At 31.5% G+C, this 26015-nt stretch overlaps 1 protein-coding gene across 1 annotated transcript in view; it reads left to right on the top strand.

Moving 5' to 3' along the window:
• Window positions 1–26015, top strand: part of LOC115887001 (TATA-binding protein-associated factor 2N) — a 123222-nt gene that overhangs the window by 24601 nt on the left and 72606 nt on the right. Inside the window, exons 4-6 of the mRNA XM_030906328.1 lie at window positions 6218–6349; window positions 6405–6560; window positions 10048–10203. Of these exons, the coding sequence (XP_030762188.1) occupies window positions 6218–6349; window positions 6405–6560; window positions 10048–10203 (444 nt within the window). The remainder of the gene's footprint in view (window positions 1–6217; window positions 6350–6404; window positions 6561–10047; window positions 10204–26015) is intronic.

Below are 26015 nucleotides of genomic sequence, written 5' to 3'. Positions count from 1 at the left end.
AAAATAATTATTTATGAATTTCCATTTAAATTCAGCATAGGAATATGAGTTTGTCACTATATACACTGTACAGGGTGGCTCGAATTCGACGCTCATCATTGGGATTTCGGAAACCGTAAGAGATACAGGATCGGTTAAATGGAGGCAAAGTTGCGCAATTTGATGCTCACTAAAATGCCGTATTGCATTTTTATTTTTTTTGCATAACATTTTCTGGTGATTGAATTTTCTGTTCGAAACGTCAGCAAATATCAAAGTGACTATACATAGTGTTTTAAGAGTGATGAAAGGATTTAATTAAATGGAAAAAATAATCAGGTCCGTATTTAAAAAAAATTAAGTTGATGATGGTCGCCAGAAGCCGAAACGAGTCAATATTTTATCACACAGAGTTAGAAAAAGAGCAGCATAGAGCAGAAAAAGTGGCCATGAAAATGTGTTTTTCATTTTAAGTTATCTTAACAAATAAAGCCAGGAAACAATAGACAACAGAATTGAATATTCCGTTTTTTTTCGAATATATTCGAAAGTATTTCGAATTTTTCAAAATGTATTACGGCATTTTATTGAGCATCAAATTGCGCAACTTTGCCTCCATTTAACCGATCCTGTATCTCTTACGGTTTCCGAAATCCCAATGATGAGCGTCGAATTCGAGCCACCCTGTACAGGGCGACCGAGGATTTTTGTTTGTGAATTTTATTTTAATATTTTTATGTAATGTGGGGGCAATGGTAACGCACATTTTGAAAATATTTTTATTAACATACAATGATTTAACATATAAGGTGATTTAAACATATTTTCAAAGTAAAGTTGTATTTTTGTAAACCAAAAAATTAATTTAGAGCTTTTTCTGAAGGCCCGGACCACCCTGTATTATAAATTTCTATTATGTATTTCTAATGAATACGATGCCTATAGTATACATTTTGTTGGTTGCATTTATGCGATGTACCTATTCTGCCAGTATCCATTTAATTCTCATTGTCCTATTTTTGTGTCCTACATACACCATTTTTGTTTATTGTCTAAACTCTGCTCAAATTTCATTTACGCTTGATGTAAAAAAATGTGGTCACATCTGCAATGCTCTATTTTAAATTACATTTTCGTATATAAATTAGTTTGGAATAGATTTTTTATACGTATTAAGTTAGAAATTTAAAAACAAATTTTTGTGAATTGTTGATCACTCTGAAATATAGTACAGTAATATACAATATATTTTATTGTTATCATTGACTTATTTAGAGTTTTATTATAACATTAATTCAGTGAATTGATGTGACATTGTAAATAATATCTATAACTTTTTGACGAATAACTTACTGATAAATATTCTATTAAAGATATTAGAGGTAATAGGAGAATATTGAAATAAAACATATAACTAAAATATTTTTATATAATACTTACATCTAAAAAATAGCGAACTTAAAATCTATAGGAGAAAATTTGACAGATACTTGAAAAGTATTCGAAATTTCTTTGTAGTTCAAATGCGTCCAGGAAAGAAAATGATTAATCGATGAACCATCCTTTATGATACGAAATATACCTAACAGTAACGAACTGTATTTGGAAAAATGAAAGCATCAATGAGTCATCATCATCATCATCATCAACCAGCCACTAAAGTCCACTACTGGACGTAGGCCTTCCTCGTTTGCTTCCATAACTTCCTATCCTGAGCCATTTGCATCCAGTTACTGTGGATACGCCTTAAGTCGTCATGCCATCTGTTGGAGGACGGCCACTGCTCCTGAATGCATCGTGTCTTGGTCTCCATTCTATCATTTTCTTCGTCCATCGGTCACCGTTTAGCCTTGGAATGTTATAGCGTTTTTTAAACAACTACCACTGCGAACGGCAGCTTTTCATCGGAGAGCAGTCGTGGATAAGGTATTTCACTGGAAAGAAAACTAATTAATAACAATAAACAAAAAAAAATAGATATTGGGTGCCAGGCATGTACAGAGAAAGAAAAGACAGTTGTATATTACTTAAAACTAATGATTATATTTATTCATGATGTTCGTTGATGGTAAATAACATTGTAGAATTCTAGCCACTATAGTGGTTATAATGTCGAAGAAAGTTATGTTAAAAATAGTACTAAATATGTTCTATGAAAACGACTATGATAAAATACAATACATGTAAAGTTATAGAAAATATATTAAAGGTAGTATTACTTTATTTAATTTGTTAAATTTTATACGATATGAAATCTAAGATATTGCAAGCCGTAGATTCTAGAATCGGTGCGGTTATTCATCTGTCAAAATGATACAATAATAATATATATAGAAAGTAATACAATTACAAAACGCAATATTCGCAAAGAAACTAAGATCTAAATCATATTTTAAATACTAATCTGATATAAGAAATTTAACCACTAAACGTAAAGGCTGTACGATATTATTCAAGATGTACTTTACTGTTTTAAGACTGAAAATCTAAATGTAAAACATAAAACCAGAACTTAAATCTAAACTTAGCTGATTGTTCTCGAGGCAATCCTGCTTCAAACAGTAACAGCGTAACGTGGGACTCGTATCTCTGCACTTTCTCTCGGCTCTACTGTTGGCCAGACTAAAGAGGCCAGGATGAGGACACCATGAACCAATACAGCCGTAACTATTAACTAGGGTTAAAAACAGCAGCAAAGCAGCATGGAGCTTACGCTACATCCACACTGGGACAATCTGTACATGAGAAAAACCATGCACACAGTGGACACTCGTCCATAGGACATCCTTACATAGGATAATGTCCGTACCTTGGAAATAGTCCGTACCTTGGACCATAGGACCCTAAAAATACAAAACTCGTGTTTAAAACCTACCAAGGTGAAATAAACACAATAAACCTAAACGAGGGCTCAGTAATAAACAAAGAAACTGTCCTTTCTTCCATTTAACATTCTGGAGGACAAAAGAAAACTAACGTGTCAGCAAACACCAAATACGAGTTGAGGTGGGCCAATCCAAAACTCTACCCTAAAAATACTCAATAATAATATCGAATCTAATAAAGATAATAACTCATCTTTACCTGTAGCTTCGAAATGGCAGCTGATTCAGATTTTGCAGCAAGATTTAAATTACCATTTCTAAAAGTCGGGGTACAACAGAGCGGCAAAACAAAAGTGAGGTTAAGCGCGGAGAGCGAACCTTGGAGCGATGAAAAAAAAAATATAAAAAAGACATGTAACGAACTAAAAACGTTACAATGTGCCCTGCGCAATTCCATTTCAAAGTAGTTATTATCTATATGGCATATCCATGACTTTTGTTCTGTCCCCCCCCCGTACTTCGATATTCGGTACTTTGTCTCTCAGAGATAGCCAACATTGATCTTTCCGTTGCTCTTTGCGTTATTCTGATTTTGCTTACAGTTCTCTTGGTTAATGTTAGCGTCTCCGCACCATACGTTAGAACAGGTAGTACGCATTGATTGAATAGTTTTCTCTTCAAACATATCGGCAGAGCCTTTTTGAAAATGTATTTCAATCGTCCATAGGCGGCCCAGGTCAGTCCTATTCGTCTGTTAAATTCGCAAGTTTGATTATCGCGACTTATACGTATTTTATGTCCCAAGTACTTGTAAGCTTCTTCTAGTACTTGTAAGTTTCTTCTATTTGATATTGGTTAACATATATTCCGCCGCCAATTACCAGGTTTGTCATCACTTGGGTTTTTGAGATATTTATTTTTAGTCCCATTTGTTCAGAGGTTGCATTCAATTTTTTGTGCTTTATTTACGCAATCGGATATCAATAAGATGTCGTCAGCAAATCGCATGTAGTTCAAGTTTTCGCCATTTATATTTATACCCAATTCATTCCATGCTATCTTTTTGCACATGTATTGGAGCAAATTATTAAATAATTTTGGAGAGATGGTGTCGCCTTGACCAACACCTTTTTTTATATGGAAGTTCTTAGTATTTTCATAAAGCCCAACACAAGCTGTTGTTTGTGTATCAATGTGTCAGAGCAATGTTAAAAACATTGTTTAATTAATTTACATTTTATTATTACCTTCTGTTACCTTTGTATTTTGTATACCTGATGTACAACAATTAATTTTAGTGTAATAGTGTCATTGAGACAGTCAGTTTTTGAGAGCTGTAAGAAAACTATCGTTCCGTACTTTTATAGTTAAATATTCGGCTTTTTTCACTTAACTAGTTCTTTTTTGATAAGTAAAAGTTAGTTTTTATAAAATCGCGACTTTTATTTACTACGGACCGTGTACTCGGTATAAGACGGGTAGTTTTGTATCGTTGCACCTGAACACAATGAGTGCACTATTTAAAATTTCTACGGCACAGTTAAAGTAATATATTTATCGGTATCTACAATTATTTATGTCAGATTTACTTTATAATTATTTTATACAGTATGTCTTGTGACTTCGAATATTTTTTATATATTTTTATTTCGCTTTTCTCATTCTTGATGGTATATTCTGATAGACGGGTGTTCATTATCAAGTACTGTCAGAGTTTCTATTGTTTTGTTTCTATTATTTTAAGAAGGAGCGGGTTATGTTCGTGGTTTTAATGATTACTGCTTTTTGAGCAAGTGTGTGAATATGTGCTTTTAAATTTAAAATATCGAGATTTTCTTTAAATTTCTTGTGTGTGAGACCCGTGCTAGATATAATAAATGGTATGATTTTAACTCCTTTTTGTTGCCATATTCGATCTACTTGCTGTGTTAGTGGAATATATTTCCTAATTTTTTCTTCATATCTTTTTTGTTATGTTATTGTCATTCGGAACACTGATTTCTATTAGATATGTTACTTTCTCTTTTTTTAGTGTTAATGTTATATCAGGTCGATTGCATGTTACTCTCTTGTCAGTATGGATCGTTCTGTCCCAGTAGAGTTTTATAGTGTCGTTTTCAAGGATAGATTGTGGCGTGTACTTGTAATAGGGCTGATTTATATGCCTTAGAGTGTATATAAATGTTAATAACCAGTGAGTATTTTACAACCATTTGTAATATGATCTATTGTTTCACTTTGGAGGTGGCAACACCTGCAGGTATCCGTTTGTTGGGCTCTATCTTTTATTTTGTATTTCCTGTAGATACGCTTTGCTATTACTTGATCTTATATCGCTATAATAGATCCCTCTGTTTCCGGTTGCAGTTGCCCTTTTTGTAACCATGAATATGACAGTTCTTTATCGATAACGGGGTTGTTCATAGTATGACAGTGTTATTGTTAGTTGTTATTATTCAAAATGTTATTTTGCCATGGTGAGAAAACATAATATTAGAGAATATAATTGTAGGTATCTGGGCCCGTATTCTGTAACTTTGACATATAAACGTTACGCTTTCAAAGTGGTGAGCGCAAGTATTCGATCAGCGAAACGCAAGGCAGTCGATTTTGGTATTCTCGTTGCCATGCAAATCGTGTTCTGGATACGTGTTGAGCACATATTGGCAACATCACAATTTCTAATGCAGGTAATAGTCCAAAGTTGATAACTGACGGATGTAACAATGAAAAATGTCAATGTTAGGTGAATTTCATAACCTATTTTTGAGTTATGTCAAGCTATTTTTCTATGGATATGTCATTCTTATTATACTAGGGAAGTGTCGAAGAAGCTTCTCAGCATTTTCGATGTTATGAACAATATTTATAGCTGCCAAGTCGTAAATTATCAATTATTTATTGAGGAATTTATAGAAGCAGTAGTAATTTTCTCTAAAGAGCAATATAACGCACAAAATCACAATTTTTTCGATTTTCACTGACAGTTCGACAAGCAAAACGATCCTTTAAGGCAACCGTTTACAAAGCGCTCAGCGCAATCAGTAAAGACGCTAAGCGCGTCAGACGAGAATACCAAAATCGTTAATTAAGTGCGCGCTCAGCAAAAATTAACGTCATATACGCTGAGCGTCTAAAAGCGCTTAGCGTTTTCAAAGTTACAGAATACGGGCCCTGAATGGGACATGAAAACGTTCATTTTTATTATCTTCCTGAGTTGATTTAACATTTTCTTCTAATTATATTCACCTTGTATGATCCAGTCAGTATCCAGATAATACATAATTAGCAAAACTTTTTATGTAGAATAGCTATTTGCTAAAAGCGAGAAAAAAAAAGAAATATCAAATAAAATTATAACAAACTTTTTTTTAAGAAAAACTTATGATATTTAGATATATTGAATCTTTTAGATACGACAAATATTATGAGAGGGACCCTTACAGCAGATATGAGAAGTACGACCCATATGAAAGATACGATAGATACGAAAGGGAGAGGTATCCATATGACAGATACGACGACTATGATAGAGATTCATACAGGTACAAACTAATTTTTCTAAATTATTTGTGTTACAATTTTATAAACTTTTTATAGGGACAACAGAGGTAGAAACCGATATTCCTCATACGTTGATCGCTACGAGCCCAGGGAACGGTACTACGATAGAGGCTTAGGATATGACAATAGAGGGTACGATTATAGGGATTATGGCGATTATAGAAATAGTTACAGCCCTTATTCTAGGGAAAGGTAGAGTATCATGCCTTAAAAGATAAACTATTTTGTTATAATATTCGGGTTAACCATATTCATAATTTTGCAGACACAACCTTACCGTTTTTGAAATATTTTCAATTTTCAAGAGTTCATTTTTCCAAGGATATCAAAGTTTTCAATACTACATATTTACTGAAGATTATTTATTAATCAGATATTGTGTTGCGATAATAAAAATTATTCTACCTTGTGAGTATCCAAGAGTGTCCAAAAATGTATATTAAATAATTACTAGCTTTAACTGGCAATAAAAATAGTGACATCCTCTAGGTGGAACATCCTCTATGTTTTACGTGAATCAGATGCCCAATTCAATTGTCTATCAAATTGAAACCTCTCTTTAAGTTTTGGTAGAGAATGCATTTTCTTATTATTTAGACCTCATTTATCATGGAATGTTGACATTTTAGATTTTTTTAAAGCAACATATGTACAAAATGTTGCTTTGTTGGTGGTAAAAAAATTATATTGCAAAATTTTGTTTACAAAAAAAACTATTTAAATATTTGTTAAAGAGTAAAATAACAATCTAACCAATTAAATATACCACCATTATTTTCGCCCAAAAATTATTCAATTACATAACTTAATTATTGTTTTAATTAATAAATTATTCTAAATAAATCTGCATTTGACTCAGAAATCAATATAATAATAAGTTATGAAAAATAAACGTCTCTGTTGTTATAAATAAGCATTCAACAAATAAAATAAAATTTATAAGGTGTTACTTTATACCACACTGTCTAATACAGATACAAAAATATTTTTTTTAGTATTTGGAGCAATTATTATTAATAAACGTAAACAGGCAATTGATGTATTTGAATAATGGAATTATATTAATTGGTCCTCTTTAACAAAAAATATTTAAACATTTTTTTTTTATATTTTAATAAAATTAGCGAACTATATCGACAATAATAGTATCTGTACTCTTTAAAAATGTGTTACATCTTTAAAAATAATCTAAAATGTCAATATTCCATGGATATAGTGATAACTGAGGTCTAAATTATAAGAAAATGCATTTTCTACGAAAACTTGAAGGGATAGGTAAAAAATGGTATAATACAATTTGACAGACAATTAAATTGTGCATCTGATTCTCGTATAATATACAGAGTGTTCTATTTAAATTAAAGAAGTTATTGCCGTTTAAATCTAGTAATTATTTAATATAAATTTATAGACACTCTGTATAATGTAGTCTTTTGTTTATTATTGCAACACACTATCTGATCAATAAGTAAACTTCAGTAAATAATTAAAAACTTTTACACCTTTGGAGAAATGAAGCCTTAAAATTTTTAATGCAATTTCATAAAATTGAAAATATTTCAAAAACGGTAAGGTTTAAGTGTGATAAACCTTAATCAAATTTACCTTTATTTCAATCGTAGAATCTGAAAATGAAATAATATACAGGGTGTTCCATTTAAAAAAAATACAACTATAATATTTTTTACTTATTTGGGACACTCTGTATCTTGTAAAAATATTTTTAAATTGTAGCTCTAATAGTTCTTCAACGAACCCAAAACTTACAATTTGTAAAAATCTAATCGTTTAGCTACAATTCTCCGTGTCGTATGTGGTGAACAACCCTGTATAATTAATTTTATTAAAATGTTTTTATTTAATTTCACCTGTATGTATGTATCTATCTAACGGAATCGTTTTGATAGTTATTTCCACTTTAAAACGTCAAATTAAATTTAAACTTTGCATACTTACAAGGATCGTCGGCATGAGTGCGAGAACACTAAACAATATGGAAAAAAACCTCAAGATATTAGGGTTCGGCAATAATAGTGCGTCGGGTATCTGTAGCTCCTAGAATAAAAAACTTAGGAATTTTGTTTAAGTGCAAATCAAAAATATGTACAAGGATGTATTTCAGGAAAATAATTTAACTTCTACAGGGCTTCTACTTCTGAGTAAATCGTAATGATTTTTTTAATGGAATACCTTGTATATTATTAGATTTTTGGCTTCCCTTCTAATCTCTTTACATAATTCTAAGATAATTTTAAATATGTTTTCATAGTTTCAGATATATTAATAAATAAAGAAAGAAAAATATATTTTTTCAGCCTTTGTTAAAAAATTATTAACATACAAGAACTGTCTTGAAATCGAAACTATATTAGGTATTTACTTTAGATGGCCTGTTCTTACTATAAATATCGTAATCTTAAATCAAACAGATTAGATCATGACATGTATTGAGTATTTCCATTCTAAATATCTTATGAACGGTTGTTCGTAGCGATTTTTACAAAGAGATACCTATTTTTTACGTAAAAAGTGCTGGAAATGTATATTTTTTCACTCGGTAGTTTTATACAGGTACGGACAAAAAGTTATTAGGCTTCAAAACACTTAAAACATATAAAGGTGGCGTCCTCTACTAGTAGGAGTCCCATTGACATCAAAATCAAATTTCTTCTGCCAAAAAACACCTAGACACCAATTTTCATCCAAATATTGACTTTACTTCAGAAATTATTTAGAAAAAATCGAAATAAAAATGAAACTTCTACACCCTGTATCTCTGAAACTAAGCATTTTAGGAAATATATTTATACGAACTTTGTTACTTATTTTTATCTGCAGAATATGCTGCCGAAGTTTCCTGAATACTGTTCGGACCATCCTGTATATTTTTTTCTTATTTATAAAATGTGTGTGTCATAATCTCTGAAATTATCAAAATATTTATGATTATGTAAAGTGATCTGAAAGGAAACCAATAATGCAATAAAAAAATCATCCCGATCCACTCACTCTTTTGAGCCACCCTATAGAAGTTAAATATTTTCCTGACATCCATGCTAATACATACTTTAGGTTTGCACTTGAACAAAATTCCAAAGTTTTTTATTCTAGGCGCTACAGATGCCTGACGCACTATTGCCCGACCCTGTATAAATCTGAAAACGGTATTAGATAATTATGAAGCAACACAATGAAACCAAAAAATAGCGTTTAAAATATTAGTAAAGTGATGATCATTGCTCACAAACATATAGAATATTTTTTGGCATTAGTAATAACATGAACAACCGATTTGCACATTTTTGCCCCAATTCATTATTAAGCCCCAAATTCATTATTAATTATGAAAATTGTTAATATTCATTAAATACTAGTATTTGTGTTGAAATTAATAATGGTTTAAGTTTATTAATTATTGTTATTATACCTAGCATGTGATTTCTGTTCATAAAATAAAATTCAAACTATTATAATCACAATTAAATAAAACAATTACCAATGTTTTAATTATATAGCTTCTTGTCTAAGACAAATTTGACAACAGTTACATTAATTAATTAAAAAATAATTTATACTTTTAAATTTAAAAACTTAAAACCGTCACGTATAATAAAGAGCTGCTATATTTTGATATAAATCCGATTTTGTCGATCTATAGCTTGAGGTATATAACTTGTAGGCACGATGGTTACTATAGTCCATCTGAAGATTTGTATAGCCGCGGAGGTGGTGGATATGATAGCGTAAGCAGATCAAACTACGGAAGACCCGAATACGGAAATGGAGGATACTATGGATATGCACGAGGTTATAGTTATGGGGGAGACAGAGATAGGTAAGTTTACTATTTAAGGCGCATGTTATTCCATATTATTTTACAACACGAATAGGATTTACAAATTCATCCTTATCGGGTATCATGCATATTGTATATTAGTAAATTAGTTCTATACTAAAAATTGAACATATATGTCTGTGTATGCTATACAATATCCGGTATACCGGGTGCGTCTCAAAAGTGGCTCACTCCTATAACTTTTTCTTATTTTTTCCAGTTAAAAAAAATCGAGATTTGGTATGTTAGTATATTCAATTGTTTTCGGTCACTTCCTGTTTCACCGGAAATTACTACACCTTTTGATTTTTAAATGGCATCCTCGGTATTTTTTTTTACTTTATTTGATAGAAAATAACATTCTGAATAGAATGACATATCATATGTCAACTTTTGTCATTTGCGCATATGGTTTATTTCAAATTATAACTTGCGGTTCGTAACGAAAATTTTACTCGAAATGTGTGTGGTATCAAATTATTCGTAAAAAAATGGTTTTTCCTAATATGTTAATGAGCCACCCTCGTTCCATTTGAAAAAAATGAGATATGATTAAAAATGCGAAATTGACGGCTCCTTGATTAAGAATTAGTGTTTTTAACATAGCCATGGCACTCTAGATTGAATTTTAAAATACGATTATTTATTAAGCGAGAATGTCAAAAGTTGACATATGATGTCATTCTATTCAGAATGTCATTTTCTACCGAATAGAGTAAAAAAATACCGAGGGTGCCATTTAAAAATCACAAGTTGTAGTCATTTCCAGTTAAACAGGAAGTCACCAAAAACAATTGAATACGTCAATCAATCCTAATTTATGTCATATACTAACATACCAAATCTGTTTTTTTTTATCTGAAAATATAAAAAAGTTATAGGGGGTGAGTCACCTTTAAGATGCCACCCGGTATAGATTTTTGGAAACAGAAATCTGACAATTAAACTAAGTTTTAAACCTTTGTGGCAGATTTATTCCTTAAAAATGTTAATTACTTTAAAAATGTTATTTTTGCACACCACTGTTTTGAATCTAAACGGAAACCAGATTTTTAGTGGCTTTATTACTTCTCTTCAGTATGATAATAAGAAAGAAAGTATCATACTTTGCAAAATTATGAGTTTTAAACTTTTAATTGAATCTAGTTTACTTGAAACTGGACGCATCGTTTCTTAGTAAATATAATAGTTTCTTAGTAAATATATATAAAATAAAAAATTTAGGTTACTAAAATATACAGTAAATAGAGACAAAGTCAAATTGTCCCTAGCCATTCAGTGGTATAAGTTTTCCTCTTTAATCTTCTCGTTCCTCTTTAGTGTTGTCCTCTTTTATTTTTTTTACTGAGGTTATTTTATGATAACGACGAAAATCCCTTAATTTTTGTTAAATATGCGTAAATTAAAAGTAGCTAATTTTTAAAAATTAGAAGTGAATTTTTTTAGATAAAATGCGGAATTTTGTTATCGCTAAATTTTTTAATAAAGATTTTTCCCTCTCCAAGTAATTGGAGAAGATTGACTTTAATCCCCTGAGAGAGTCTGAAGAAATTTAAGTCAAAGATCAATGTGCTCTTATTATCTAGTAATTTTCTCTGCTTCTTTGCCGTTGATTTTGATATAATACGAAATTTGACGTAATTATATTAATAAATTAATTTTAGTTAAGTTATTTTGCAGCTGTTGATTCATGTATTTGATTAACACAATCAATTGTTGTACTATGACAAAAAAATACGCAGAAACTTGTTTTTCATAACAAAATACATTACATACATATGCGAGGAATGTAGGTACAATAAGGGAAAGATAGGTTTATATATTAATCTTGCTCTAGAAAAAAATTAGTAGAAAAATGCATGTTGAACTCACAGAAAGAAAGTTTTATGTAATTTCTTATGGTACAGCGTTAATATTTTGAATTTATAGGATCCCAAAATTTGATGAAGCTGGTAGTTTTTGATCGATAGATTTGCTTCATTTTTTTTATTTTTAGATGGATAATTGATATTTCAAATTTTTTATATGACAACCATTGGCTAGATTAGTTATTAAAAAAGAAGCAGAAAAAAGACTCAAAGTCTCGGTCAGAGTCTTTTTTCTACTTCTTTTTCCATTTAAACCAGGCCTCTTTGAGAAAAATGGACGCTTTCTTTACATTTAGATTAGTTATTATTAGATAGCTAGATTTGTTTTTATTTGCAGTTAATTTTTTGATTTAATTTTTTCCCAAAAATTATAAACTATGAAAATATTTGAAAATATTCTTATTTAATAAACATATTTAGAAACTGGTAAGAATTTTTTAAAACATTTGAAATCAAATATCAAAACTGGATGCAGACAGAGATATGTTTAAATATAATATTCGCCACAAAATTGTTTTGAGGGAATTTACAAAATATCGAATGTCATAGGCACACGTGTATGTTTACATAGAGAAAGGATATATCGTTGTAAACGAATGTTAACCGAAATACAATGTATCTTATTTCTATATGTTCGCAATGAAACGTGTGATGAATAGCTTTAACTAAATTACAAGCTCAGTCGCAAACAATATCAATAATTAATTATGTAAAATAGTATAGCATATTTAGTCCGTACTTCGGTCTTCTGGTTACATTTTACTGTTTAGTAATAAGATAACCAAGCTAAATAATTAACAATAACTTTAAAATGGTATTTGTTGTATGTAAAACTTGTTTGTATTTGCCGGTTGTCAGAGTTCAACATTATAAATTTATTGTAATATAATAGTCCTAAATATTAAAAAAATACAAAATTACTTTTAATGTGCAGATTGTTGAATGCATAAATTCGGTTTATATTAATCGTAACCAAATCAAGAGAATGTAGATGAGTAAGAGAGTTTGGAGGTTGAGTGAGGGGGTTAATCAATGCGACTTTAAAGATCTATTCTGTCCCCCTTTCTTCAGTTATAGTTCATCATACAGTCTATATCTCATTATATATTGGGATCTTCCTGTTGGTGGGAAAGGGTATTTTCATCCTTCTCTGACAACAGATATTCATCCCCAAGGGGTGGGTATCTACCTCTTACGAGGGTATACACCCTTCCACGGTTGGGGTTTAGCCCTCAGTTTTCTTCACAGTCGAAGAGCTTGTCTCCGGCTGAGATACTGGACGATCTATCTCCATTGTCTCGAATCTATACCTAATAGAGGATATATCCCTCTTTCCCTATTGCCTACTTGGATTTGAGGTCAATTACACTGCAAGGGTTAGTCGGTTCACTTCTACAGAGCCCCGCATGTAGGACACTAAGGGAATTAAATCAAGTACATCTAAAAGCGACAAGCCATACTTTAATGTGAGTTTTATCAGTACAAAGAAATCGTCTGTACGATCGTAAAAAACGGTGTCGAAAACAGCAGGGGAGTGACAATCGATGATAGTTTTGGCAAGGTTTTTGTGCAATTTTTCTTGATTTTATCTAGCTTCCTTTGACATTAAGTTTCAAACTGTTAGACATTTTATTTCCTTCTGTCAAAAAACTAATTATTTGAATTTTGTTTATTATAAAGTGTATTTATAAAAATATATCTCATATTTTAGTGATATCTAATGGTAATATGACATGGCCAGATATAGTTTTACAGCGCTTGATGTTTAACGTAATAGGCTACTGGTTAAAAACCAGAAAAATATACGCTTTAAAACTAAATCTTAAATAACTTAAAAACGATTTATTTTAGTTATAGAATCATGAATAATAAAAAAGTAAGGAATTAAAAAAAACCTTTTTACTAGTTAAATAAAAAAGTGGGTTTCAATTTGAAAAAAATGATTTATGATAATTTATTAACATCTCGATTCCATGACAGTTACGGCCAATATTATATGACACTCAAACAATTTAATTTTTGAAATAGATAGCCACATGTCTTCTCTCTATGTCACAGTGGCTGTGGTAATCACTAAATTTAACGTTTAGACTAAACAATTCTTTTTGACAGGTAGTTTTTTGCACCAAAAATTTTAAATATTTTTATTTCTCAAAAATGTTTAGGTGAGGTGGTTAGAGTGTTTGACCCAAATAGTGGTTAGAGTGTTAGGCTAGAGTGCTTGGCCAAAAAAATTAATAATATTTTATAGAGAATTTAAATATGTAATGAAAAATGGGATTACTCATTTAAAATAAGGAAGTTGCTGTCAACTTCCGATATTTCCGGAAGTACCGCCATATTGCAAATATTTATATTCGATAGATCTCATTGTGAAACAATGATGTGCAAAAAATCTCCGACCTAGATATTGTAGTTCTTTAGAAACTTCTAATGCGCGCTCAGCCTGGGACACCCTGTATATTTCGATTCCAGAAACACGTCTATGAAGTATTTTTTTGATTAAAATTTCGAATTTTTCGAAAGAAAAATTGGATTTTTATTAATTTTTAGTTAAAAGACATAATATCTTAACAACATTAACAAAAAACATAACATGACAAAATAGGAATGAAAAAAATAGTGGTTCTAAAAATTTAAGAAAAAAAATATTAAATTTTTAAAGTAAAGTATTTGGGTTATTTTGGACACATTTGAAAATCGAGATCTACCAGTGCTGGAAAGCATTTGCACTAATCTAGGACTCACCCTGTATAAAATATACGGTTTATAAAAAAAAACGGCTATTATTATGTACATACAGTATAAGTATATATTATATGTATAAAGGGAGTAGATGTTTTTATCGAGAGTCAAAATTTAAGAGTCGTTTTTTTTTTCTACGGCTGATCAGCATTCAAGGCGGAACATGTTGATTAAAACTAACTGAAAACTACTAGAAAAATTCTGGTCGAGTTTGCGGATATTAAATCGATCCGAATGGAAATGCGGAGGCAAAACTTTGACATTTTTCTTTATTAATACATGAGAAGTTCCAGAAAATTGGATTTTTGAGTTTTCTCTTTATAAGCTTTGCTTGGTTTATAAAGCATATTAAAATGTGTATTAGTATTTATAGTATTATTAAAATTAGTAATATTACGATAGTTTACACCAAACAATTACTTTTTTAAATAAATAAGATTTATTTATTAAAGAAATATATTTAAAATATATATACTAAAATAAAGAAAAAAAAAACAAAGTACATTCACCACAACCGCACAGATTATTTTTCAAAAATTATATTTTTACGTTCAGTGTTGGCAATTTATATTTCACACACGATGAATAAAGTGATATTTATACATTTTTTTCATTGTGCTATTTTTTACTACTAAACATATTAGATTTAAGACAATAAAGCATTAAAGGTACAATTGAATCACGAATGAACTAGTTTTCTAGTTTTACTCCCATCAGGAAGAATGCCTGTTGGCTAAAGCGATGAGTATTTCACATTAACTAGTTGACTAAAATTATTAATGCCACATATTATTTAAATAAAGTTTTTTATTAGTTAATATTTAACTGAAGTATTTAGGAGAAAATGTATTAATATGCATTTTTGCCAAAAAATCGCCATTATAATCGGTTTACTATTTAATAGTTTAATTGTAGTAAAAATTTGATAACGGTTGATACTTCTGACTGAAATTGTGTAAGCAAAATAAATAAAGACAATGGAAGTCCGAAACTCTTTTAGTTTTAACAATTTAGGCAGATGGAGCAGGCACCTTTATGCAAAAATCCAAATTTTCAAAAAATCCGACCGCCTCCATAAACGTCAAACGTGCCATGGCCGTGAATCACCCTGTATACACTATATAAAATATTTATAAAAAAGTATTCAAACATGAAAAATATACCTTTTTCATTGTGTTAAACCTAAAACATAGAAGTAATATGCTTACATTCTTCTTCTTTCTCAGCCTGGTTCCATCCAATGTTGGATATAGGCCTCTTCTAAGTTTCTCCATGCTTCGGGATCTCTAGCCAATTGTCTTCCTGCCACTGTTCATCGACCCATCTCTTTTTTGGTCGGCCCATATTTTTTGTTGTTCCCCTAGGTCTCCATAGAATGACTTTTTGGGGCCATCGGTCTTGCCACATGTCCTATCCATTGCCACTTCAGGCTTGCCACTCTTTTAACAACATCTATTAGTTTTGTTTTTTGACATATGTGGGTGTTCCGTATTTTTTCCCTAATGGTGACTCCCAACATGATTCTTTCCATGGTTCTTTGTGCTACTCGTAGTTGTTCTGCTGTTTTTCGGGTAATTGCCATAGTCTCTAAGCCATACGTAAGCACAAGTAGAATGCAGCTTTCGTAAGCCTTTTTTTTAGATTGATGTGCACCTTTTTAGCCTTTTATCGCTCATATTTCCAAATGCTACCCATGCCAAATGGATCCTGCGTTTGATCCCCGTATTTTGGTTTTCTTTACCCAACTTGATTTTATGACCTAAATATATACAATAATGGTCTACGTTTTCAATAACAACGTTGTCTACGGTAATGTATATGGATATTGTTGCTCATTATCTTGGTCTTCTCTAAGTTCATTTTAAGGCCAATTTTCTGGGATTGGTTATCTAGCTCCTTTGGCATGGTTGGCAGTTCTTGAATGTCGGTGCTCAGCAAGACAATATCGTCCGCGAACTTAAGATGGCTAAGGTGTACCCCATCGATGTTTAGATCTATATTTTCCCATTCTAATTTCTTGAATACATTTTCCAGTGTCAGTGTAAATAACTTGGGAGAGATTTGGAGAGTGGTATTTTTTCTGTTTTGAGGTCATCATCTAATTTAACTCGGATGCTTACATTAATTATATTCATCTCGAACTAATCAAGGCGCGATATTAACACTGTGGACATCTACAACAATTAAACGCGACGATTTCCCGCGCCCTTAAGCTGGATTTTCATGCATCCGTTATCCGACGATACGATGATACGATATTAATTTTATTTTTGTTGAGTTTTTTTATATTTGGTTGACTTTAAAGATTTCGACTGGTTAGAAAATTATGCAGTTTTTAAATTTATTGCATTTTTATGCCTCCGTTTATCATATATACGTTGGTGTCATTTTATTTTTTCATTCCCATAACGATTTCGCTGTTTTACTTATATTTTTGTTAAGGTTAGATTAAATTTGTCAAAAAAGTGTCAAAACGTCCCTTATTGTACGAAAAGTTAAATTTATTTTAACTTTCTCCGTTGACGGGCTGGAGTAAAAAAAATCGGATTAAAAGTGGCGCGGAAACGCTATGACCGATCAGAGAGCCGTCGCGTCGGACCATCTTATCAACGGATAACGGATGCATGAAAATCAAGCTTTAAGCTTTATAAAAAAAGGCGGCTGATTTAAAAAAATATTACTACTCACTGCCATTACTCGCTGACGAGTATTTGACATGCTTCAGAAGATGGATACGCAAGGCGTTTTCGTTCATGAGCTTTTCTGTGACTGAAAAGCCCGATACGTGATATTACCTCACTTCCGCACTCCGGACATTCAAAAATCGCATTATTTTGTTGCCCCTTTACTTTTTGGTTGTCGTTGTTAACTGAGTTTACAATTCTCCTCCACTGCGGTCTATTATGCTTCCTCCCACTGATGCTGCATACTTATCCCCTTTATGTTTTCATGGAAAACATCCGCATGTAGAAAATTTAAGCCGTATAACGTATATGTAAAGACGAGATAGAAATATTGAATTGTTTCTGAATGATTTATTATTCTTATTTAAACAATATAAAGACAAAATCGGTGAAGAATTGGCAATCGGTGTCTAATTGGCTACTTTCATTTAATTTATACCTAGTTATGGTGAAAACTATTTAAAGCAACGGTACGCCTCTGTCGTTTTTCATATCTGGGCTTTGGACCGATTAATAGTTTTCTCGGCCGTTATTGACTTGTGTAGTTTCTAACGAGTTCTCGGCTTTTCCGTATTTTCAATTAAATTTTTATTAAACCGCAAGAAATTTTTCTAATCTCGGAAATACTAAGTTCGATATTAAAGTTTCCTATATCGCGTTCTTCTATTTTGCCAAGATTTTTTTTTTCATTTTTTTTAAGAACTTATTAAACCGCATTTTTCGCTTTTGCTAGATTTCTTTTAAACATATGGTAGGTTACATAAAACTAAATTTTTGGAAATCAAAGCGTTAACTCTTTTGTTATATGTGCAATATTTCCTTTAAGCAGATGTGCTTAATTTATTTAATATGTCAATTTGCAATAATGTTACAATCAGAACACGCTTACAGACAATAACCTAACTTAAGGTTCATCATTATTATTTTGAGTCTTTCCATTCTGACGAACTCATTTTGAAATAATAACATAAATTTTGTTTTTGCATGTCGATTAGGTAATAAAAAGTTTAGGGTTCGTTAATTGCACACTGTGCATCTGACATATCAGAAGTGTTTATTTTTGTATGCAAAATAGTTCATTTTTTATACAAGACGATAAAATGGTATTTTATCGTCGACCGAAAAGATTAATTCACGAGTGATGAAATCGCGAGTGAATTAATTTCGGGAGACGAAAATGCAATTTTATCGTCGTGTACAAAACAATGTTTTTTTTTCATAGCGAGTTACGTTTTAAAAAATATTCAGAAAGAATTATTTCAAGGAATTTATTACAAGTAGAAAAAATATTGTGCTGTATTGGCGTTGGTTTCTATGTAATTTGACAAATAAATAAAGCTGTCTCTTTGGTTGTCAGTTTTGAGTCAATATTTTTTAATTCTCTTTTGTGTCGATTGCTGATTGAATTGGAGCCAGAAATTGCTTAAAACGAAATAAGTAAATTACCAACAGATATTCAGGCTGGGGCGACAAACCCCATATCAAAACTACTTCCATTTAAATCCCGAATAACTTATGAAAAAGAATACAAACATTTTCAAAAATGGAAGCAATTAAAAAACGTGCGAGGTGAAATAAACTTTTAACCTATCCTCGCTGTTAAAGTATCATTTATCTACCCTTGCGGTTAAAGTACTATTTTATCTGCTATTTTTGATAGATATAAGGCAATTTTAACAGTTGCTATGGAAAAAAATATAGTTTTATTTTGACAACAGTATATACCTAATCGCGAAACTCGGAAAAACTATAACACATAAAATTTGGTAACATAAGGGGGTATTTCTTTTTTTTTATTTAACCGCGCCGTTAATATTGGTATACTTTATGTATTTAGCAACAGCCGCCGTACTTGATCAATTTACCTCGCTTTTTCGGCGGTATTGATTAAATTAATTAATTATTAATAAATAATAATAAATATGTAAAACTCAGGGTCTTTCTTTTGTCAGTTGTCTACCGTGTGTTGCATCGCCGACCCGGACCTAGGAAATCCCATGTAAATTTTAAAAATGAAAAACCAAAAAATTAATAAGTTTTTTAAATTTTATTTTACAGAAAAATTTATTTGAAACTTTTTAATGAACTCATTAAACTGAAGCAACTTGTTCATTTTAAATGGTTTATACTAATCCGTTCTTAGGTCTGTTCTCCGAAGAATCCCTGACTAGTCAGCACGTTTCTCATTGGTTAAAATGCGTAGAAACCAGACTAACAATCAGGTTTCTACGCATTTTAACCAATGAGAAATGTGCTGACTAGTCAGGGATTCTTCTGAGAACAGACCTCTTGAGTAATGAGACATATAGAAATACTAAATTAGGGGAAAATTTAAAATAATCCGGTCCTTGTCAAACAAATACAAGATTACAGTTGAGGATTGGAACCTTTGATGTTACACAGCAAAATATAACACTAAATCACCACAATACACCAAAAACACTTTTACTTTTACACTGGACGCGCGTTTCGCTTAGCAGATGATTATAAACATGCAGTTCATAATCATCTGCTGATGATGCTAACATGGTTAGCGAAACGCGTGTCCAGTGTAAAAGTAAAAGTGTTTTTGGTGTATTAACACAAGTTAAATAACAATCACAAGTTATATCACAATATGACAAATATATTATGATTTTCTTCTACAGACATTTGTAAAAAAATATTCTCAGTTATATTCATATATTATATCACGAGACCTATAAATTTAATCGATTAAACTATTCAAATATATTTTGCGCGTGATTTTGCTTGGAAAATAGTTGAATGTACATTAATTTAATAAAAACCCAAGACCGCGAAGCGGTCGAAGGTTTTTACTCTAAAGTTATTGTGCATGAAACTATTTTCTAAAAAGCAAAATCATGCAAAAAATTATTTGGGTAGTTTAATCAATTAAATTTATAGGTGAAGTAATATACGGTTAGATTATTTCCAGAATTGCTTAGAAAATGAAGCGAATGACTTAGGATGAAGCAAATAACTATAAGAATTTTATTAACTATCAAATTTAACATTGTCGGACAACATTTTTTTTACAAACAACAAATTCTAAATTTATATTATTAGTAATGTTTGTGCTTCTACTACCTTGGTTACGTATCCCAACAATGCATCGAGGACCGTTTCGCATGTCAACATATCAAATTCTAACGTATTTTTCTCCACTTATTTGTTCAAAATAATATCGAATAAGGGGTTTTCACCGATTAAAATCGTTATTAAATCATACATATTAGTTGTAAATCAATGTTTTTAAATGAACTGTTGCCAAAAACTCTCAGAATTAGTGATAAACGACAAAAAGAAAACCCCAAAGGAAGCCGAAAAAATAATCGCGGTTAAACTGGTCTTGGGATTTAATCACTTATCTAAACAAAATTTATTCGAAAAATTAGATTAGCTGATTGGTCCATTTCACGGTGAGGGAAATAATCTGTATGAAAAGTTACAAAGAGTACACTGTAAAAATACGAGAATCTTTTAAAATTTGCCCTACGTTCTTGACCCCGTCCAATACTTCTTGGTGTTCGGAATATTTAAATGATATAAAATTATGCTTCTTCAAATTGGTCAAGCGATGGTAGCAAATGATAATGGTACGATGTTTTGCGACTATTTCTCCAAGTATTCTAGTACTTACTTGGTTTTCATATTCCACTTAACAGAACCGTAACAGAATATTTAATTAATTTTCATTTATTATTTCTCCATGATCCTCAATCATTTGCTAACATGGTTAGCGAAACGCGCGTCCAGTGCAAAAGTAAAGTTGTAGTAGTGTTTTGGTGTATTGTGGTGCATATGTGTTTTGTTTTGCTCAATAAATTGCTAAAATTTTGACTTCTAAGCATTCCAGTCTATTCGAATGAATATACTGAAATAGGCATAAGGTTTATAATCCATTATCTGCTAAGCATTCCACTTCTAAGCATTCCACTTCTAAGAATTCCAGACTTCTAAGCATGCCAGCCTATTCTGAGGAATATAGAATATTCTGATGAATATGGAATAGGCATAAGATTTATAATCCATTAATTGCTAAGCATTCCAGTCTTCTAATGAATATACTGTAATAGGCATAAGGTTTATAATCCATTATCTGCTAAGCATTCCACTTCTAAGCATTCCAGACTTCTAACCATTCCAATCTATTCTGATGAATATATTGGAATAGGCATAAGGCTGATAATCTATTATCTGCTAAGCATTCCACTTCTAAGCGTTTCACTTCTAAGCATTCCACTTCTAAGCATTTCAGACTTCTAATCATTCCAGCCTATTCTGATGAATATGGAATAGGTATAAGATTTATAATCCATTATCTGCTAAGCATTCCACTTCTAAGCATTCCAGTCTATTCTAATGAATATACTGTAATAAAATAGCAGGTTAGTCGTGACTGACTAAGTTAAGAAAAAACTCCTGCATCCTCACTTAAATTTTGAGTTTATACTGTAATAGGCATAAGGTTTATAATCCATTATCTACTAAGCATTCCACTTCTAAGCATTCCAGACTTCTAACCATTCCAATCTATTCTAATGAATATATTGGAATAGGCATAAGGTTGATTATCCATTATCTGCTAAGCATTCCACTTCTAAGCATTCCAGTCTATTCTAATGAATATATTGGAATAGGCATAAGGTTTGTAATCCATTATCACATCCAATAACACTATAAGAAACTTACCGAAGAAATTTTGTTCGTAGCGGGCTATTGGCGTAATTTATTTCCTCTAATTACAACTCTTAATATTGAAAACCGTAATTTTATCCCAAAAATATGCGGGAATTCGAAACGAGTCCCCTTCACAGCTTCTCTTTTCGCATGAATTCGACAGTTTAATGTTAATTTCTTCACATTTTTTCAAAGAAAAATCGCAATTAAAACGGATTTACAACGCAATTAGGAGGGAGCGATCTTACTAGGGAATCTACAGTTTGAACTGTCTCGAAAATTTCTTCGTTAATTACAAATATGTACACAATATACATTTTTTATTTGAAAGTTTGAGAGAATTTAATTCCTTTCATTTCTCTTAATAAAATTTTTAGTCAAAAATTTTAAATTATTAGCAATATTTACAATTAAATTAACAAAATTTAAGATGGCGGACATTTTCTAAAACAAACTCGTGAGAAAGACTTTAATCGTTGTTATTACTTTAACTAAGTACTCGTAAAATATGAGCAAACCGCATTAAATCTTTAGGCTATTTTAATCGTATGTCGAATATGCTGCCAAAAGTATAAGCCTTCATTCAGAACCTCGCAATTAGTGGAATAAATTAGTGGTTTCAATTACCGTAGAAGTTCGTTCCTTAACTTGTTTGTTTGTTACTTTAATTTCAACGTAAGCATTCAGAATGTTAAAATTAGTGGTAGACATTTTCAATTAGTAGAAAAAGTTATCAAATTTTTAACTTTTCCACTAATTATACTTCAAAATTTGCAAGAAATGCCATTTTGATCTTTGATTATCTTCCGCCAAGAGAAATTGTGGTTAGAAATCAAAAGTTGATTGTTTTATAAGCTAAATATTCGGCTTTCTTTATGAATACAGCTGACTAACGCAGGCTGTTGCGAAGATATTCTATTAATTTTAATTGTGTTTTTTAAAGATTGTGAATAATCGTAAACTAAAAAGTATAAAGTGTAATTGAATCCACTAATTTATTCCACTAATTGCGAGGTCCTGAATGAAGCTTAATGCTTGCAATCCGCTCTTTACTAGCAACACTAGCTATAAGAAATATTGGTTATATCGAAGGTTTATTATTTCTGCCATTCGTTTTCCCTTTTTAATAAAATCTTAATACCGGGGTAGGTAAAATCTTAATGCCGTTGGGCCCAGCTATGTCAAAAGACCGGTTGCCGATAGATCACCGAAGTTAAGCAACATGAGACAATGCGATTGGATGGACGGGTGACAGTTTGAAAACTCTGTCGTGCTATTGTTCTATGGTAGGAGTGTAAAATCTATTGACACACACTGCTCATTCACGCCGCGCTTGTTCGAGACCGGATGATATTGGATATCTCGTGAGTGAGCGCTGGTTTTGATACTCGCCAAGTTGATAGATAGGCTATTGAAAATTATATAGCCGAGGACAGCGGTTTGGATTCCGCTTAAAGAAAGCAGAACTGGTCCAGATTAGTCTTAGTAGCAAAGAGGAGACGTTACCTTAAAATGATTTACTTTTAATATCGAAAACCAAAATGTTCAATATCGGGGTTCGTAACTACATACTTTAACAAAACGCGTCCGCTCGTCAGCTCCTCTTCGCGCATCGATTTGGAAGTTTAATCTCTTGATTCCAACTCAAGCGCCATTTCCCTGCTTTTTCCACGAAAAAATCGCAATTAAAACGGATTTACAGCGCAATTTAGAAACAGAAATGTTATTGGGGAAAGTAAAGAATAGCAGTATAATGGCGCGTCTTCGTCTCGAATGGCATAGGTATGCTATAAAGTACAATGCAAGAGTGGATGTAATAGGATGTCATATAAGATTTTGAAACAACTCTGTAATATCAGTAAGAGAAGTACAGGGTGTACCAATGTGAACAGTAATCATCTATCTTTAAAAGGAGACGAGATACCAATCTTACTTACTTTTAAAGATAGATGGTTACGGTTTTTGCTAGATTTTATGAAACTAATAACCTACTAATACAATAACCTACTAATATAATAACCTACTAATAACATCCAACATCCAATTTATTTCTGAGATACAGGGCGAAATTGGAAGTTTTGGGACATAAGCCAGCATATTGTATGGAAGAAATTCTATAACGACGCGATTTCACATTCTTTATTATGTTATAAGAAAGTTAAGAAACAACCGAGATACGAGAGCTATCCGAAAAGTGCCATTTTGCTATTTAAATCGGAATCTCGCAGTCAAAGAAAGCTATTAAAATTTTGTTAATAGCATGATTTGTTTCATAGAAACGTAACACAGTGTCGCGTGAACCGCAACCCAATATTTTTAAAAATAAAAGAGATACCACGGAAAAGTGTTGAAAAATGGACAGCCTCTACAGGATGTCCCATTTTGGTAGGAATCATATGGTATCTCCGTTATTAGTAAAGATAGGAGGATGCGGTTTGCACAAACCTGTCCCACTTTTTTTGTCAAACGGAAGATGCTGTAAACAAAATTTTCATAGCCCTCTTCTTTTCTGAGCTACAGGATCTTTTCGAAAATTTTGCAATTTCGGACAGTCCCCATATCTCCGTTATTATGGATGATATCGAGAAGGTGAAAACTGACTCTTGTAAGACTTTTTACGCAGAATACAGTTACGTAGTCTGTTTTTCTAAGAAAAAAATATTTTTGAAGATATGAACTAAAGTTATGTTTTTTTCAAATGGAACACACTGTATATTTATAAATCATATGACCCGCCTTGCTATGAACTTCTCACAAACATATATCACTCTACATTTATTTTCACTATTTACTGCAATATTTAAAATATATCAGTTTCTTATTAGTAGGCCGTGATAAATAACAAAAAATTAAAATGCTATTTACTAAAATAGTCATAAAAATATTAAAAATTTTATTTGGAATTGATAAATTTTGAAGTAAAACCTCTGACGAGGGGTAGGGGACAAAAAGCTCACAATCTTTTAAGATGTTTGTTTACATTTAATTTGCTTCAAAAAAAGAAGGGGGCGACATGTTTCGGGACTTAACAATTCCCATCTTTAGGCCCAGAAAGATAAACGTCAACCTAGGAAGTAACACCACTCGGAAGAATTAAAATATTTGGGTTGTTAAAATTCAAAAACTTTTGGTCCAACTACAAAATTGGTCCAACTATTTGGACAACTATTGGACAAAAAATTGTTTTAATTCTTCCGAGTGGTGTTACTTCCTAGGTTTACGTTTGTTTTCCTGGGCCTGAAGATGGGAATTCCCGAAACATGTCGCCCCCCTCTTTTTTTGAAGCAAATTAAATTTAAATAAACATCTCAAAAGACTGTGAGTTTTTTGTCCCCTATCCCTCGTCAGAGGTTTTACTTTGATATGTACTCACACTGGGTTGGAGAACGTTTAGTGATATATTTTACTTTTGAACTGTTACCCCTGAATTTCTGAATATGTATATTTTTCTTTTTTTATAACAAAATTTATTATAACGGGATGGGTTTGCAAATATCTAAAAGCTTGCATTATTAAAGCATTTTCCAAGTGTTCGACATTGTGTTAGTTGCCACGATATATTTCATATTTCAAAAATCCCCAAAATCAAAAACCGAGAACGGACAAATCCGGGAATAAGGGAGGTCTTCACATGGATCCATTGGTCCAATTCATTGATTTGAGAAATATTAATTTAACAAAATTCTAATATTTTCGTTGTAAGTTAAGTTATGAGGGGGAGCCCCATCTTGCTGAAAGTATATTTCCCGTAAATTAACTAAAGGAATATTTAAAAGTCCCGATACGATAGATTCCAAGATTTACAAACACCGGTAGAGAGTTAAGTTTCCCT

The sequence above is a fragment of the Sitophilus oryzae genome, unplaced genomic scaffold (assembly GCF_002938485.1).
Source record: "Sitophilus oryzae breed Bouriz unplaced genomic scaffold, Soryzae_2.0 scaffold_550_pilon_pilon, whole genome shotgun sequence".
Taxonomy (NCBI): Eukaryota; Metazoa; Arthropoda; class Insecta; order Coleoptera; family Curculionidae; genus Sitophilus; species Sitophilus oryzae.
This window is presented reverse-complemented; position numbering and strand designations above follow the sequence as displayed.